Raw genomic sequence first — 17,803 nt, 5'->3', positions numbered from 1 at the left:
CGGACTTCTGAGAATTATTTAGGACTCAGCCAAAAGCTTGTGATGTGAGATATATGTTTGAAATCTGCTTTTAAAAGAAGCCAAGGTTGTAAAAGACAAAATTCCAGAGAGTTGAACCAGATTGACTAATTAAAAATTAGATTAAAAAATATCAGCATCTGTAAACAACAACAGGCTGTATGACGGGTGAGTAGTGCCACAATAAAGGTCGAAGGTAAAATAATTATGTAAAACACAAAGTCAGGGTTTGTGGTGCATTTATCTGAAAACACAAAACGTCACATTAAAACCTTTAAACTATTAAGTCATTATTTTGGAGAAAAAAAATTAGCCAATTAACCTGTTTATGAATAATTTTGGGAATAGACATGCTAACTAAGCATTTGCAAACCCCGCCCGCCCCTTTTTTTAACCGGTCTGTAAACATCTTATTTCTGCTGCAATACACATGTGAATTGGACTTTTTTATTTGCACTCCTGCACTAGTTTTATTTTTCAACACCGGAAATTGCCTCTTGGGCAATAATCACCCCTCATAGGCTACATCTTTCCGGATTAGGGATAATCCCGCCTCCCTCTCTCTCTCTTGGTCGCGCCACAAAAACAAATGTGTCATTCTTTCTACTGACACAAGCATTCATTAAAAACGGTGTGTGCATGTAATGTAAGGTAGGGCAGACACAGCTTTCCAAGAACCCGATGTGATCCCTCCAAATAAAGATGGGATGACAGCAGAAGCTGTAACAGCTCGATGGCGAAGTGAGGCGCAAGCGAACAGTGAGTAGCGCATCAGCTTTGAGCTGGAAAACAAAGGTTCCCATACTTGCTTCATTTGCGATTTGAAGCTGTGAGCAGACCTGATTCGGTATTCTGAAAAGACATGAGGCAACTGAGGAGAGATGGCATCATTCTTTCACTTTTTCTCTCCGGAGGGAGGAGAAATGGCATCATGGCTGTTCGGAGGCGGTTTATCGAGCATTATAGTGCGTGATTCCATCAGGTCGTGGTGATGGACGTGAGATGAGATTGTGTTGGTTATTTTACAGCAGCTGCAGTGACTGAACGCCTTCTATCGTACCTACTCGACGCTGATTCCTGCTGAAATATGATGCCTGCATTCACGGGCTGTAGTTGGCATTAAGAGGACCCGTGCCCCCCCCCCCCCTCGCTGACTTCTGTTTTTCTGCAGCACCACGGACAGCGACAATGACTCGGCTCCGCAGGAAAGCTCTTGTGGCACTTTTCCTCTTCACCCTCTTCATTTTCGGGGCCATGATGGGGCTTAGGACGCTGAAACCAAGCGACGGCTTCTCGGACCTGGCACCGGGCATGGACTTCATCGGGGAGAGGTCCGAGAGGAGGCGGCTGGATGTGAAGGACTTAGTGGTGTCTCCGGGCCAGTTCCACATGGGCAGCAGCGACACAAAGGTCGTCTTCACCAAATCGGACCGAGACTACAGCATATTTTACGACGTTCACATCTTCTACTACCTGTGGTATGGCTCTCCCGGCATGGACAACAAGTACATCCACTGGGACCATGTGCTGGTGCCTCACTGGGACCCAAAGATTGCATCCAGTCATGCCCAAGGAAGACACACACCCCCAGAAGATATTGCCTCAAGTTTTTACCCCGAACTGGGACCCTACAGCTCGAGGGACACAAATGTGTTGGAGTCTCACATGTCCCAGATAGAAGCAGCTGCAGCAGGTAACTAATCCTCCAATGCTGTTTTTTTTTACATTCCTCCAGCCCTCTCATCAAAAAAAGGAGTTTAATGTATTGCACCATTTCTTTATACCTATGATGCAATCAAGAAATGTTGTTTCTCCTCTCCAGACTACAACAATCCAGATTAAGAAATACAGACAATTTTATTTACCCAGATAAAAAGTGGACAAGTTAAAAGCCAAAAAACACAGAAATGATCCTATGAAGTTACTTACACGTTGCTTTACAGTGGAAGAATGCAAACACATGAAAAGAATCAGACATCATTTGGAATTATTGTCCTGTGCTGTGATGGGGAATCTGGTCAAGTTGTTGCATGTGGGCACACAGTGGTTGTGTGTATCGGTAACAGCGTGTGCCTGTGTGTTGTAGGGGTGCTGGTGTTGTCGTGGTATCCTCCCGGCGTGGCAGACGACCACGGGGAGCCCACTGAGGACCTGGTTCCCGCTGTCATGGACGCTGCCCACAGGCACAGCATCAAGGTAACTGGTGAGACAACCGGTATGTTTTTTTTACCTTTCTGATGATTTACTGAATGAATGACTTATCGGTGATGTTTGTGAAAGTTAAAATGTTAAAACTGTGAACATCATGACACTTTCATCTAATCTGAAGAGCTGAATCACACCGAATCAGAAAACGTCCTCATCTGAGTGGTTTGTTATTGTAGCAGAAAGCTGTGAGGAGTTCTCTCCGTTTTTACTCTGGAGCATGCAGGAGTGTTTTATTGAAAATTAAAACTTAATCAAAGCATTGACACTGAAATAGATTATGTGTACATTTTGGTACCACAGGTTCATAATGAAACAGATCATGGAAGATGGATTATTCATTATCAAACACTTCTATTTGACGGGGCGCCGGTGGAGCAGTGTTTGCTGCGTGCGCCCCGTGTACGAAGGCTGTAGGCTGCTCAGGTTGGAATCCGATCTGTGGCTCCTCCCACATGTTATTCCTCTCTCTCTGTGGCCCTGATATCCGACTGGCATCTATTAATAGCACCATCGAAGAAATAAAAATACTGCACATTACTGCAAGCTTTACTTGCTTTGCTCGCGTCTATAAAGTAAAGGTGGTGAAGAGCTTCCTGTACAGCAGGTGGGACGTTCACACTCGCCCAAAACTTCTTAAAACCTCCTCAAAAGTTCAGGGTGAGCTGCATGTGTGAGCACAAACAGCTTATAACAATCCACTTAATAATAATTCATTCATTAATGATTCAAAAAGATGCAGGCTTTATCACCACCTTAAACAACAACAAACAAACCCATTCAATTGTCCTTGCAAAAAAAAAAAGAAAAGTCCCCCTTTAACGTGAAAAAGAAATGTCCAAATCTGTGGAAACGGCTCCGAAAGAGAAGGGGAAAAAAAGGGAACAGAAAACGTCCATTCGGTTGGCACTCACTGGTCGGTCCTTTCTTACCCCGGGGGTCTCTTTTAGTGTCATACTCTCCTCAAACCCAAGCCATGTCCAGGAGGAAACACTGCACCTCTCAAAAAACATAATCCATAATCCTCATCCAGAAAAACAGCTCTCTCTCTCCTGCTCCTCAGTCCACACCACACCCAGCTCAAAAAAACAAACGTTTTCCCCTCTCCCTTTGTTCACCTTCGCCCCGCCCCCCTACACACCTGTGTACCTCTGGGTAATTAGGTCACCTGTCCAGGCTTCAGGCAGGGAGATAACATGACACACACACACACACACACACACACACACACACACACACACACACATAAAGGGACCTATCTAACAGTAGTGACCAGAATTTCCCCCGTGAGGTCTGAGAGAACTGATGTGTGAAAGCATCAGGTAATATTTTGGTAAATTCAAAGCTAAAGGAAGTGGAAGGGAGTGAGGACATTCGTGTCCTGCTACCTGCCCACGGCCATAAATTGTTGTTGCTGTAATCCAGCGGGGACAATGAAGTCTATCATATCATAGTGTATGTGTAGTGTACACATCACTTGGCTTATCTGAAAAGTGTGCGGGGCAGCACTGGTTATATGACTCCATGTTGTAGTGTGGCTTTGTATCATTAAAAAGGCAGCACAGCTGAGACAGTTTCACTTTTGCCATTATGTAAATTTTGCTTTGGTGTGACACATCATTGAGACTCTTTGTGTCATGCACTTAACTGAAACCGCAGCAAGTCTTCCAGCTGCACTGCCTGCACTGGTCCAATAAGCTGCTCCTGACAGTGCAGAAATGTTTACCTACACCTATTGGATCCTTGTTGCATCTTCAATTCTGATGCCCTGACCTGAAACTCTGACATTCACAGTAACGTGGACGCTGCAGAGAGATGAATTTAATTTCCTGTTTCAGCTAGTTTTACAGAGTGGAAGTGCTTTAGGGTTGATTTTCTATTTCAATGCTCGGCTCTAGCCAACAGAGTCACATCTACTTTAGCATAGAGGGGGTCTGACACCATAAGATGCTGAAGGTGCTTTAGACAGCAGCGGAAAAAACAAGCTGAGCGAAGACTTTAGATTCAGCAGTAAGAGGGCAGAAGAGCTTTCAATGCTCCTTATATGGAAGTCTTAACAGTGTCTCTGTCAAACTTACACAACCGGGTGTGTCTCTCAGCTGACCCCAAGGCTACCGCTCCTGTGTTTCAGTGCACCAGAGCTGCCACAAAACACAGGCTGAAGTGTGTGTGTGTGTGTGTGTGTGTGTGTGTGTGTTGTATATGAGTGCCATGTGTGTCATTTCATATAGTGCTTTGGCAGAGGTAAAGAGGACAGTAGAGAGGGATCATTGTTCTACTAGTGTTACAAACAGGGCGACACGTGCAGATCTATAATCAGTGTTAGTGCTCCGTCCTCATTAATTAAGAATAGATTGACCCTGTTTGCTCGCTGAAACGTGGATGTCGGGATGTGAGCAGCAAACAAGAGGAGAGAGATTAAACCCTTAGTTTAGCACAAAAGTAGAGGCGTTCCACTTTCATTTGTTTTCCTGAAACCATTAAAACAACCTGAATCCACAAAGTGGAAAATGCTGAGCACCAATCAATGTGACACCAGAAGTCTAATAGAAAAAACTAATTACAGCAGGATGAAGCAGCTACCTCCGGTGTTGAAAAATGAGGCCAAGTGCAAAATCCTGCAGCTCCAAAACACAAAGACGCCACTTCTGAGACGTTGACAGACACTTAAAAAACAATCTGAGCACGTCATTGGCTAAAACAGGAACTTGCAGCGTAGCACTGTGTTCAGCTGTATTTGTCCTTTTTGTTCTTTTTTGAAGAAATGTTCCTTGCATGAGTAAAAAGTATTTCACAGATCTTTTGTAACTGTTTGGCTTTTGCACTTTCAAATGCATCATCTCAGTTTACATAACAAGCTGATTTAATGTTGCATGCACTGACATGATGATGTAACATGGCTTCAGGTTAGTGTTTGTCGTCTGAAGAAGAGCCAAACGTTGGTGAAATCTGTTCTGGCGGGGGGGGCTGTTTTTTCGCAGCGGCAGCAGCTTCACACCTGAGACCCCCCCGAGTGTGAATGTGAGAATGTGTCTTCACCGGACCACAGCAGGAGGTCTGAGCGAACAAAGCACTTTTCATCTGCATCCATCCGAGCTTTAACAGGACCAGATTGCACAGCGTCCCACCTCGCTGGCCTTTCATCATTTCCAAGCAAGACGAGACGGCTGACAAGCTCGAGCCTGCGCGCCAAACATTGTCGCGTTGCCATGGAAACTGTTTGGGAAGACCTTGCAGCCTCTTCTGGAAAAAAAAAAAAATGGAGTGGGCGTCGTGCACTCGATGTTTGTGGCTCGACAGCTCCGTCAATGCTCTACTGTGTGCGGCTACGCTGCAGCAGAACTGTTCTTCCCTTTGTGACTGAAGCAATCAAAGCGTGCCACAGTTTGCCGTGCGTGACAGAGAGCATCCGCCACTCGCCTTTCACCTCCTCACGGAGCTCGACACAGGGAGGCCCGGGTGCACTATATGTTCACTGTCACTGAATGCAACAAAAAAAAAAAAAGAAAAACAGATTTTATGACAGTTTAAATACGTTGAATCAGGAACAGTAGCTGCATTATCCACCCTGAATATAAAGGAGACGTATAAAGAATGAGTGTCTGAAGGAAGCGCTGGTACAGCCCTGTGCACTCCTCCGTCCAGACCCAGGAAGATGTTCAGACTTTAACTCAAGCTTTTTACCGTTAAAATTGGATGTAGCTGAAACAAAGAATTTCCCTACAGCAACATTTCCAATCTTTGTTTTCTGAACACAGATTCCTGTGTCTCATTTAAAATGTAAATTCTGTTGATACACTTCTAATCTATTAATCCTGTTTTCTGTCTGTATGAGGGGTGGGTATCGAAATGCAACTATCGATGTGATTCGTTATGCTAAACATGATGAAGCAACACATGGTATGACAGTTATATAACATTAACTTTATACTTTACGACAGACCCATAGGTCAATATCATCGTTAAATAAAAGCACAAGAAATAAAAATACAGGACACCAACAAAGGGATAAAATCACTGCTGTTCACAATTTGTCAGTGATTCAAATTCAAAGAGATATTTTTCACCAGTCTTTCTAGAAACATGAGGGATACGTTGTGTCACTGACATTTTCTGAATCAATTAGCCAACATGTAAATGTGAAAGTAAAATGTCGTAATGCAGCATGAAATGTGAAGATATTATTGGTCAATAACGTCTAACTTGCCCTCCACCCTGTTGGTCATTTTGAGAAATATTTCAGATACATCATCATATGCAACCTGTAGCTTTCTCATTGGAGCTTTTCTGTTCTTGCACCATAAGAAGCTCTAAAACGCTCTGTTTGAACATTAGATCTGCAGCAGATCAGCTTGAGCATCCCTCCAGTCATCCCAGGTCCCAGATATGTGACTTTGTCCAGCACGCTAAGGGCCTGATCAGAGAGATGTGTTATAATGATGGTACATCATGACCTCGTCTGAAGCTTTGATTTAAAACATTTCATTTGGTTTCAGTTTCACCTCTTACTATGTTTCATCCTCCAACTTTTTTCACAGCTGTGTGATATTATTCCTCTTTTATTCCGCTGTCAGTTTTCTTCTTTTATAAATTAAATCCTAGTTATGTGAGCGTCATTTAGGACCATAATAAGAGGGATCACAAAGACGTGCTTCTCGACCTTACTGAGGTGCAGAAGGCTGGCCATATGTAATGTGTACCGAAATTATCAATCAAATAGTCACTTGCCCGATAAAGGGTTAAGGGGAGCTGAACTTTCCATTATGTTCAAAATACTTCCCTGAAATGTACAAAAAACTAAAGACGCACTAAAAAGAGAAAAGAGAAGGAAGTAAACAGTGCTCAGAACGGCTCCTGTGGCAGCTTCACTGAGTTTCCTGAATTTACAAACACATAACATGACAACAGGTGAACTGTACAGATAACCTACAGATACACATGTGCACATTATAATTTGTATATTAAGGCTTAAAGTTAGACTTTTTTATCTGCCTGTCCCACCTTAACTAAATCACACAAAAGCACTTTTCAGACCGCCGTCTCAAGCCATAATATTCACTCCCCTTCAAGCTGAATGTCCCAGAGGTGTAATTTGGGGACGAAGTCAATCAATCAATCTTCATCAATCAATCTTTATTTGTATAGCGTCAAATCACAACAGGTAACACTTTACAAAAAGCAGGTAAAGGACCTTACTTATGGCTAAGAAGTGAACCTTTTCAGACAGAAAAATCTGTCTGACCTCTTCGTTAAACCTCTCTGTAATGCTTCTGTATCTGCAAAAAAAAAAAACTACAACATGCAGATACTGCAGCGAAACAAGTAGCAGAGTGAGTGCAGCACTGCTCTTCAACCAACCCTGCGCTTCACAGACAGAGAGGCCAAATAATGAGTGTGGTCCTTGGACTACTAATTAAATCCTGCATTCATTCTGCCTGTCCATCAAAACAAATGACACAGTGGAATAATGAACAAGCTCCGTTTAAAACTCACTGCACAACCTTCTTACTTTTCAGGTTTTTGAGTATTTATACTATCAGCGCCTCGTTAACGTCTGTGTTCAAATGTTTCTTTGTGTTTTGCCCAGGTGGCCTTTCACATCCAGCCGTACAAAGGACGGACGGACCAGAGCATGCATGACAACATCAAATACATTATTGACAAGTATGTTTCTTCTTCTGGGCTTCCACTTTCCTCTGTGGCTGGATTTGTTTTCCAAAAGGTCACGCTCTGTTCTCCGCAACATCAGATTGCTGACGTTAGAAATCCAGTGATGTGGTGAAACATGAAGTCTGATGGGGAAAGACGAGGAAGGTAGTTGTTAAATATAGATGTCTCTCTGCTGTAATCCGGCTGTAAGAGATCAGCAGGTAGAATCTATCCTGACAGAGCCCGGCTCTTTGTCTGCCTATTTAATGAGATTCAGCTAAAAAGAGCAATAAACTGTATTCACTACAACAGAGAGACTTAAGGCTAATCAGATAGTGTTTCATCGAATAAGATATTCATGGGAAAAAAAAGAAGCCCGTGATCTCTCACTGTGACCGGGAACAAGAATAAAGAGGCTGAGTGATGCTGTGTTTACAGTCATACAAGGCTGGAGTCAAATCAAAGCGCAGGCTAGAGGGCTGCGAGCTGAATCGGAATCCTGGGTTTTATGTTGCTGCCAATATTTTTAGAAGCCCGCTGTGCTCACCATCTGTATGAGGAGGAAACAATGTTTGAGCTGAGAGGAAAATAAATCATAGCCCTGCTCAAGCACAAATATCATCTGAAGCTGTTTTGACATATGCACTTGTGGAAATTTCTGGACAATTTTAGGAGGACTGCCCCTGAAAAACCTCCTTTAAATGAGACCCCAATGTGCAAAATAAACATCACACGCGAAAGGTCCTAATGGGTGCGTGAGACCATATAATCATTTTTTAAAAAAAATTAAAAAAAACCAACATGCTCAATGATTGTCAATAGTCTAATTAAAGCAGCTTGCTCTACAACGTGCGATGCACTCTGCAGTATTTTGCATATTGCAATAGTTTGAAATTCTACCCTTCTTTTTTTTCCCCCAGGTACGGAAAACACGGCGCCTTCTATAGGTTCAAGTCCAGCACTGGGCAAGTCTTGCCTCTGTTTTATGTCTATGACTCATACCTGACGCCACCAGAGTCCTGGGCGGAGCTGCTGACCCTTAAAGGCTCCCACAGCATCAGAGGCACACCTTACGACGGCGTTTTCGTCGCCCTCATCGTCGAAGAGCGCCACAAGCATGACATCCAAGCGAGCGGCTTTGACGGCATTTACACGTACTTTGCCTCCAACGGCTTCTCTTTTGGCTCGTCACACCAAAATTGGAAAGCCGTTAAGGCCTTCTGCGATGCGAACAATCTGCTTTTTATTCCCAGTGTTGGTCCGGGTTACGTGGACACGGCTGTTCGACCGTGGAACAATCACAACACAAGGAACCGGGTCAACGGACGCTACTACGAGACGTCGCTGCAGGCAGCTCTGTCTGTCAGACCAGAACTAGTTACCATCACTTCTTTTAACCAATGGCATGAAGGTACACAAATCGAGAAGGCTGTACCCAAGAAAACAGTCACTCGTTTGTACCTGGACTACCAACCCAACCAAGCGGATCACTATTTAGAGCTTACACGTCAGTGGGCGGAGAACTTTAACAAGGAGAAGGACAAGTGGCTGATGTAAGACTTGACGTCATTTTGTGAGTGTATGCTCTGTTAAAGACTTGCAGTTCATCCATCTGTGTTTTTCTTCTACTCTGATTTCTTGTGAGAAGAATTTCCTTAAATGTTCACTCTACCCCGTACCGTTTTTGTCACTAACAATTTTTTTTAGCACAGGCTGATAATGTCACTGATGTGTTGAAGCTGTGAGGTCAAAATGAGAGACAGCCAATCATCTTTTCCTGCGAACAACTTTGTTTGAAACTTTAAGAAAGTGAAGCATTGTACAGCAACTTTGCTCTGAAGGGTTTTTTTCTTACTTTCTTATGATGAAAGACTGTTCTTTCCTGTTTTTTCTCAAAGGACCAATTAAAATGTGCGTCTGTTTACTGTTGGTGAATCAGTGGTTTCCCTCCATAATCAAATGTCCTGCCAAGAAATGTTAGAAGTAGGCATGTAATGATACCTTGCGACAATTCAAATGTTTGAGAGAAAAAATATATTGCAATACTTATTTCTAACCAGCAGAGGGTGCTTTCTACAGTATTTCTGGCTTCTCTTGTTTGGCATTAGAAGTTGACTGCAGTTGAAGATTTTGAGGTTGAGAATTCTTCATCGTAATTTAATCGGATTAACAGACACAATCTGGTCATGTGTACCCACATGTGTCCCGAGCCACATCACAGTCCGCTCCCCAATATCATGTCATGGTGATAAATGAACCACATGCCTCTTGTTTTTAACAGATATGTCTCATGTCGGTATTTATTTAGCAAGAAAGATTGTGTTTACTCATGTAATCTTTCTGGACCTGTATTGATTACTTATAAATACAGGTGATCCTGTACTGATGCGATATAGGAGGTAAAGAAGCAGGTCATAGTGGGATGAATGAGCAGAGTTTATCCTGATGCAGCTGGATTCTTTGTGGACAGTGAAATAGTGAAATGCAGAAAACACTAGCAGGATGAGAAGTGGTAGCAAACATCGTTCCATCACTGAGGAGTTATGCAAACACTGGGATTGTCTATATAGACCACGCAATCTATGTCATAAAAACATTCTTTAATACAGAACCTGTTCATATAGTTTATTTTATAATCAGAGATTTAAAGTGTCTGAAAGTGTTCTGAAAATGATGCACAATGTAGCCAGGTGAAAACTTTATTTGAATGTCCAAAAACATGCTGATGTGACCCTTTAAACAACATAAATAAACAATAGATAAAAAATTAGGCTACTGCTTTCAGTTATGCAGCATGTCCCTTTAAATACTGACCACTGGAGAAAAACTAAACGTTCAACTTTCAGAGATCACAAAGATGACACAACTTAGTTGTTGCATTTATTAGCAAACTGTAGTTGCATGAAGTTATGAATAAGATTGCTGTGTGTGTGTGTGTGTGTGTGTGTGTGTGTGTGTGTGTGTGTGTGTGTGTGCGTGTGTGTGTGTGCGCGTGTGTGTTTCCGATTATTCATAAAATACATGGCAGTAATGGCTGTTTTACAGACGTGTAGTGCATAAACAGTTAAACGGTTTGATAATATGCCTACAAGCGGTAAAGTACAAATACATTGTTACCAAATGAAACTATATAAATTATCCTCCAGAAAAAAAACTATGTTTCCGCCCGGTTTCCGGCGCGCCAGGGCCGGGAATAGTAGTCTTTAATTTCCTTAACTTTTACCATTCATTCTCTATGGTAGTTCTTATCACTACGGATGTAATATACTTTTGGCCACTATGGAGATTTGGGGGGCGCTGTTTCCCCCGTTTGGTAAATGTAAGGAGACCCCGTTTCTTCAGGTTTGAGTGACAGTCCGACAGTCAGTGCAGGATCTTCATCACAAAGTGAAGAGAACTCCGTATCAACAGTTTATCGTCACCTTTTTCACAACTTTAATAACATATATCCAACTACTCAAACGTAAGTCTTGCTTGTTTTTTCATCGACTTTATTAACAATCCTCATTTATATCTTAAAACCTGTTTAATGGTAGTTTATTTGAGTTGAGTTGTGTTGACAAACACGAACTATGATTTCTTTTTGCTAAGGGAGCGAGGTGGTACAACATCGGTAACGTTAATGTTATTTTTACACTGATGAAAATAACTCAACTGTAATATTAATGTTATTTTATTGATTATTGACGACTGTAATAAAACAATTTCTCTCCTGCTGATAGTGACAAAAAATCCTTTTTGTTTGAACCTTTCACGGTTTTTTACTCAAATAATCATTGTGTCAGGTTAATATTTTGTTTTTATACAACTATAGTTTACATGAAAGATTCAATTGAATTGCCATGAAAAAAACCCACCTATTATAAGGTATCACGTCAAATAATGACTATCTGGTGTGTAGTGTTATTACCTCGTCATTAAAAATGCAGGTTATTTTATATACATCAGTAACACTGTTGATATAACAGCTTGATTACACTTTGATTAATATAACAAATGTACATTGTGTTCTGCTGTGCACAGGAGATAATGAAGAAGACAGTTGACTTCTTTCCAGGAAGGGCAACAGTGTCCTTCAGGAAGGGTCCGTCAGGCCATGTTCGCCAGGACCCCTCTGACGAGGCCATGAGGATAAAAAAAAAATCCCTCCCTTCAGGACAAGTCCCCTCCTCAAAAACAGGACCAGGTGAGAACCAATGCTCTCACTCTGGTTTTTCAACGTGGAGGCGATGTGTCAGACCGCCAGGAGGTAATGGGCGAGTAAAACTGGAAAAACAGCAGCATCAGAAAAAGATGAGCAGGAACTGTTCTGCCTGTGGTCAGCCAAAGTCCAGATATCTTGGGGATGGCTGTTCAGTTCATTTCTTTTATCAGTGCCCAGTTGTAAAGTACTTTTATTGTTCAACGAAGGTTTTTAAGATCTATGAACATGAAGGCCTTAAGAACCCCAGGATGTCCTTTGAGGACTTTGCTGCCTCTCCGTTTTTTGAGCGGGAGCTGGATGCTGCCAAACAGAGGGGGGCAGAATGGAGAAAGGTGGCAGAGCAGAGGGCAAAGAGGAAGTCGTCATTGCAGCTGCCGACAGGTCGTCTGTGCAGGTTCTGTCACCAGCCACTAAAACAGGGTCCGAGCAGCCCTCATATACATGCATCCTTCCCGGGGGTGCCAGGAAAGTCCATTTACTGCCCCTCCAGAGTGTTCTCCATGTACAGGGCACAGGGCATGGTTAAAGAAATGACCTGGGCAGAGTTTCATCAGTCTGGCTTTCACGACACTGAAAGGGACAGATGGGCTGCAGAAAAGAAACAGTGACTGCTTTTTGCCCCACTATTGTAAATATGTTTATAGCTACAAACCTTGTATATACTACTGTGTATTTCTCTTTGTGTACATTTATTGTTCATATCATTTTGTGTGATTTAGAATTCAGAAAGGTTTTTATAATAGATCTTGTGTGTATAATAAAATATTGTCAAGGCATTTCTGCTTTACTGTATTTTCTTCATATTGGAACTGAAAAGAAACTCACTAAATTTACTTAGGGAGTGTTCTTGTGCATTTCAGGTCATTGTTATTTACAGGACAGGATATTGTCAAACTGAGATGTACAGTATTTGATTAAAATTGGACTTGATATTGTAATGTAGTAAATAACACTGCAGCAGTATTTGAGGATGTTTCTTACAATCATTTAGAGGGAAACCGCTATTTATGAAAGAGATGTGTACAATATAGAGAAATATTCTGGTATGAATATTGGTTATTTTGTTTGGGTAGAGTCGGATTCGATCCTGCACCGTCGCGAGGGCCTCCTGGAGCACTGATTTCTCTTCTACGGCTATCTGCGGCCGGCCAACCGGTGTGAGGCGAACGTGATAACCACTACACTACGGAAACGGATGAAAAAGGATATGACACGCGGTCGGTAATATAAATACCACAGCGCATGCGCGGAGTGGATGCTCTTGTATGCATAGCCACATAGACACAGAAAGTTGCGTGTTCAAAACCGTCCCTTTGCCTCCTTTGTCACTCAAAATCTTACTTCTTGTAGCCTAAAAGAGTTCATGCTGCACATTCCAAAACTTGAGGAAACAACAACATAAAGAAAAAACAAACAAATATAAAACATGTTCCACATTTACACGCTGTGTTCACAATCTGCATTTCACAGCGCCACTTAGTGATTTACAAACACTATGTTATGATAGGGACAGTTTGCATCTTTAACAAACGACTAGAATTATATTTTAAATGGCAACTTTAGATAAAAAGGTTCTGATCATTTTATGAGAAGAAATGTGCAGCAAAAAAACAACAACTTTATTTTCTGGAATATTTACACGTTAGGTGTGGTCACAGTCCAAAACATACCCTGTATGTTTCTCCCTTTTACCACCAGAGGTGTTGACTATTCATAGTGGGGGAAATTAGGCTACATGTGATTCTAAAAAGGTATGACTGTATTTGGTTGTGATTACTTGTGAAATAAAATTAGGCCTATGATGTAAAGGTGAACAGCAGTAGGTTTACTAGAAGGTTTGAACCCCTGCAAGAGACCATTAAAAAAACCTGCCAAGAACCTTCAAGCCTTTAATTGATTTATAATGAAAGTGCAATTTCTCTTCAGATTCACACAAAAATGGTAAATGGACTTGAGCTTGTGTAGCGCTTGAGTCTTCGGACTACTCAAAGCACTTTTGACACCGCAGGTCACACCTTAAACACCTCACACCAGTAACTAATCGTAACTAATGTGTACATATTCATATACTTCCAACTATGCAGCAGAAGCAATTTGGGGTGAAGTGTCTTGCCCAAGGACACGTCAGACATGTTGCTGCAGGAGCTGAGGATTGAACCCGAACCTTCGGATTTAGAGATGATCGACTCTACCGACTGAGCCTTCAGCTGCAAATGAGCTTTTATGTTTTAAAGATTTCCTCAAACGCCATCAAGGCCAGGTTGTCATATTTATTCCCAAACTAATTATTTGGTTTATCTGATGGCAGAGTGTTGCCGGCCTTCAAATATGACACTCATGGCACGACCGTTTCCTTTATCAGAAATTTAAAAGTGAGGGAGATGACGCTAAATTGGTTTAATTTACGTCCCTTATTCGTACCAGAAGCCAGTTGTGAGGCTGTTATGACACAAGAGATGTGTCCGAGAAGTTACCACTTTCATATTCAAGGTCAACCAACCTCTTTCGCCCAGAGCCCACAACACTTACATAAGCAGGATTAGCAGAGAGCACAGTAGAAAAGGTCAGTGATACAACAGCACACAGGCTCTCAGGAGAGACGACTACTAACCAGCAGAGAGGAAATGTAAGCTGCGGTGTGGAAGCTCATGTTTGGGGTTTATGTTTCTGCATGAAGGAGTTATAGCTGTGGATACATGGTGATCATTGGCTTTAGTGCACTGTTGAATATAAACACACACAGTACACTGCACTCACTGGTCATTATAGATTCACCAGCATGATTCCTCTCCTAAGAAGCATGTTTAACTTTAGTTCTCTTTACTGTGCTGTCGTTGCAGCTTCTGCATGGATGGAGTTTATTTATCACTTGAGTTGTGAAATTTGCACATCTTTATTCATGTTTATTTTAGAGATAGGATTGTGGATGGAGGCAGAAATCATGGGAGAGGGAGAGTGGAGAGTTTCATGCTGGAAAGGAGCCACAGGTCAGATTTGAACCTAGGCCTCCCACTTGGAGGACTGTAGCCACAGCACATGGGCTGCATGCACTATACACCATTGGCCCCATAATGTTTCTGATGTTGTCTTCTTTGTGTTTGTTGTTTATTCATGCCTGCTGTAGATCTTGTTTCCTTAAAAGTATTAAAGAATAATAAACTGGATGTACAGTAAAAGTTCATAGATGCAAAGACATGCAAGCAGTTTATAACGTTTCATACGATCTTTGAGACCTTTCTTGTGTTGTTTTTAAGAATTACCTTCATTCATTTTCAGCCAACACAGGGTCTTACTTTTAATTGCTTACCAATCACATACAACATGACTTATTGTACATGTTTCAAGGGTGGAATCAGGATCACGTCAGACATTTATAAGACATGTCAACAAAGGAACAATAAAAAAATACACACATGAAACGTTTAAATCAGATCACCCCAAACCTGTACATTAAACACAAGACACTTTAGTGCCATTGTATGCAACACAACAACATTTTTTTGGTAACCAGCAGCAATAGACAGGAATTTTTTTCAACTTTTTTTTCCTTTGTATTTCAAAACATACGTACAAATATAATTTGAGAGATTTTTCAGTAATATAAGAATAGTTTTAGGTTTTAAAAAAACAACAAAAACTAAGAAAAACAAAAAAAGAGACAACTAAAACCCAACACAACCTAAACTTGGTTGTTCAACCAATTACAAAAAGAAAAAAAAACAGTAAGTGTTTGAGGTAGATAAAGCTAGTTCTTACACAGCAATAGACAATAATTAAAAAATACTAACAGTATATAAAAGGCAAGAGACTGATTAAATAATAATCCTTATTGCACAGATTGACCTTCCTGCAGCACGTTTAAAGCGTTGAAGTGTTGTATTATTTAAAGACAGTCTTTAGCAGGAGGGTTCAGCTCGGGGGAAGAAGCTGTTTCTCAGTCTGTTACATCAACATGTTGTAGAGATCTTCCTTGTTTTACATTGTCTTATTCAAATGAGGAATATAAATCTTCACAGCTGAACAGTTATGTATACAAGAGCTCCATCTGGTGGAGTTGAGCATCTCTGATCATCTGTTTTGCTGTCTGTGCTACAAACGGGCATCCTGCAGGATAAAGAGGACAGATTGTTCTTTCTCTATTGTTGCACCCAAAAAGGTTTCTATCTTTATCACAAAACATGTAAAGGAATATTCCGGCACATTTTAGTAAATGATATCGAGTTAACTCCAACCTCATTTAATGGTGAGTGTTTGATACTTCTGTCCCCCCTTCAGTTAGAGTAAATAATGTTGTTTTGATGCAACTTCATGTATTTAAATACTTAATTACAGATTTGACTGATGGTGCAAAATGTAGTCAACAAATAATCATAATCTGTAGAGAAAAAAAACGTAATTTATCTGAAGCTTTGTATGATGTGAAAATGAGTTCAATCATCACAAATTATTTAGTGTAGCACACGTTCAAGGATCAAGTATTATCAGCCAATCAGTTACTAGAACTCATTGTTCTCAAACTGTGCATAAAGAGCATGTTGCTGCTGCTGTGGGATAGCCATCCATCCATCTATGATCCATACTGTCCCGGGGGGCTGGAGCTGATCCAAGCCGTCATCGGACCAGAGGCAGATTACAACCCTGGACTGTTCACGAGTCACCAACTAACATAACCAGCATGTGTTTGGACTGTGGGGGGAAGTCGGAGAAGCTGAAGAGAACTCATGCGTGCACGGGGAGAACATGCAAACTCCACACAGAGAGGCTCCTGACAGATCGGGATTCAAACCAGCAACCTCCTCGCTGAGAAAACAGCGCTAACCACTGCCCCACCGTGCAATAAAGTTTAATACATAATAATAATACAAACAATTTGCCTGCTCTCCTTTTTTTGGTCCATGTCAAAAATCTAATATTCTTGAGCTAGTTTTAAAATCCATATTAAAGAGTCTCTGTTCTCTCATGTTCACCGTGATCTGAGCAGATAATCCAAGGAAAGAAATTCAAACAGGTTACTCAAAGTGTCTGTTGTATTGAAGTAAGGGATAATGCCCGACGAAGTGTGCAATATCAGGAAATCATGGACTCAAGCGTCCTAATAATATCTAACATATCGTAAATATCCAAAGTAAATGGACAGCCACGTGACAGCCTTCAGCCAATCAGACTCGGGTATTCGCAGACCATTTTCGCACGCCTCGTTGGGCATCATCCCTTAGATCAAAAACACTAAATGTCATCTTTTTGGATTTTGGACGGTTATTCAGTTTTGGCATCAAAGCTTTGATTTGTGTAAAAAAAACCTTAAAGCTGGTCTTCTCTCTTTAGCACCTTATATCTTATTAAAACTCTTTAAATGTCTTCAATGAACAGATTGGGAGTTTTTTTTATTTATAATACATATTTACGATAGCTGTGATTTTCCCGTCTGCCAAATGTTTGATCTTTGTCAGCAGAAAAGCATCTCGTTTTATGTTTCTGTTGCTCTCCGTTTAGTGATGCTACAGTAATTAAGCAACTGTAGATTCTCGTGAGCAGAAATAAAGCCGAGCTATCCATGTTTAAATTTATAAGTCAAGTGTTTATTACGACCATAAAAAGCAGCAGTGAAGCAGCGCACATAAAGAGAGGTAAAATATGCTCAGGAGGCAACAGCGACACTAAATCACAGCACTCATAGAAATCCTCGGAGGCACAGCAGAGCAGACAGACGACAAAGACGGACAGCAC

General features: G+C 41.4%; 1 protein-coding gene across 1 annotated transcript; it reads left to right on the top strand.

The window, feature by feature from the left end:
• The first annotated feature begins 553 nt into the window (after positions 1 to 553).
• Positions 554 to 9,796, top strand: maneal (mannosidase endo-alpha like). Its single transcript, XM_079368199.1, has 4 exons — positions 554 to 1,711; positions 2,105 to 2,214; positions 7,811 to 7,887; positions 8,793 to 9,796. The coding sequence occupies exons 1-4, from the start codon at positions 1,207 to 1,209 to the stop codon at positions 9,427 to 9,429; spliced, it is 1,329 nt and encodes a 442-aa protein (XP_079224325.1). The 5' UTR covers positions 554 to 1,206; the 3' UTR covers positions 9,430 to 9,796.
• Positions 9,797 to 17,803: the final 8,007 nt, after the last annotated feature.

The sequence above is a fragment of the Symphodus melops genome, assembly GCF_947650265.1.
Source record: "Symphodus melops genome assembly, chromosome: 18".
NCBI classification, from domain to species: domain Eukaryota; kingdom Metazoa; phylum Chordata; class Actinopteri; order Labriformes; family Labridae; genus Symphodus; species Symphodus melops.
This window is presented reverse-complemented; position numbering and strand designations above follow the sequence as displayed.

Excerpts from the sequence above, each read along its gene's own strand:
- maneal (XM_079368199.1), top strand. The coding sequence starts at position 1,207 with ATGACTCGGCTCCGCAGGAAAGCTCTTGTGGCACTTTTCCTCTTCACC. Across the intron at positions 1,712-2,104 it reads GATAGAAGCAGCTGCAGCAG|GGGTGCTGGTGTTGTCGTGG; the intron begins GTAACTAATCCT and ends TGTGTGTTGTAG. Across the intron at positions 7,888-8,792 it reads ATCAAATACATTATTGACAA|GTACGGAAAACACGGCGCCT; the intron begins GTATGTTTCTTC and ends TTTTTCCCCCAG.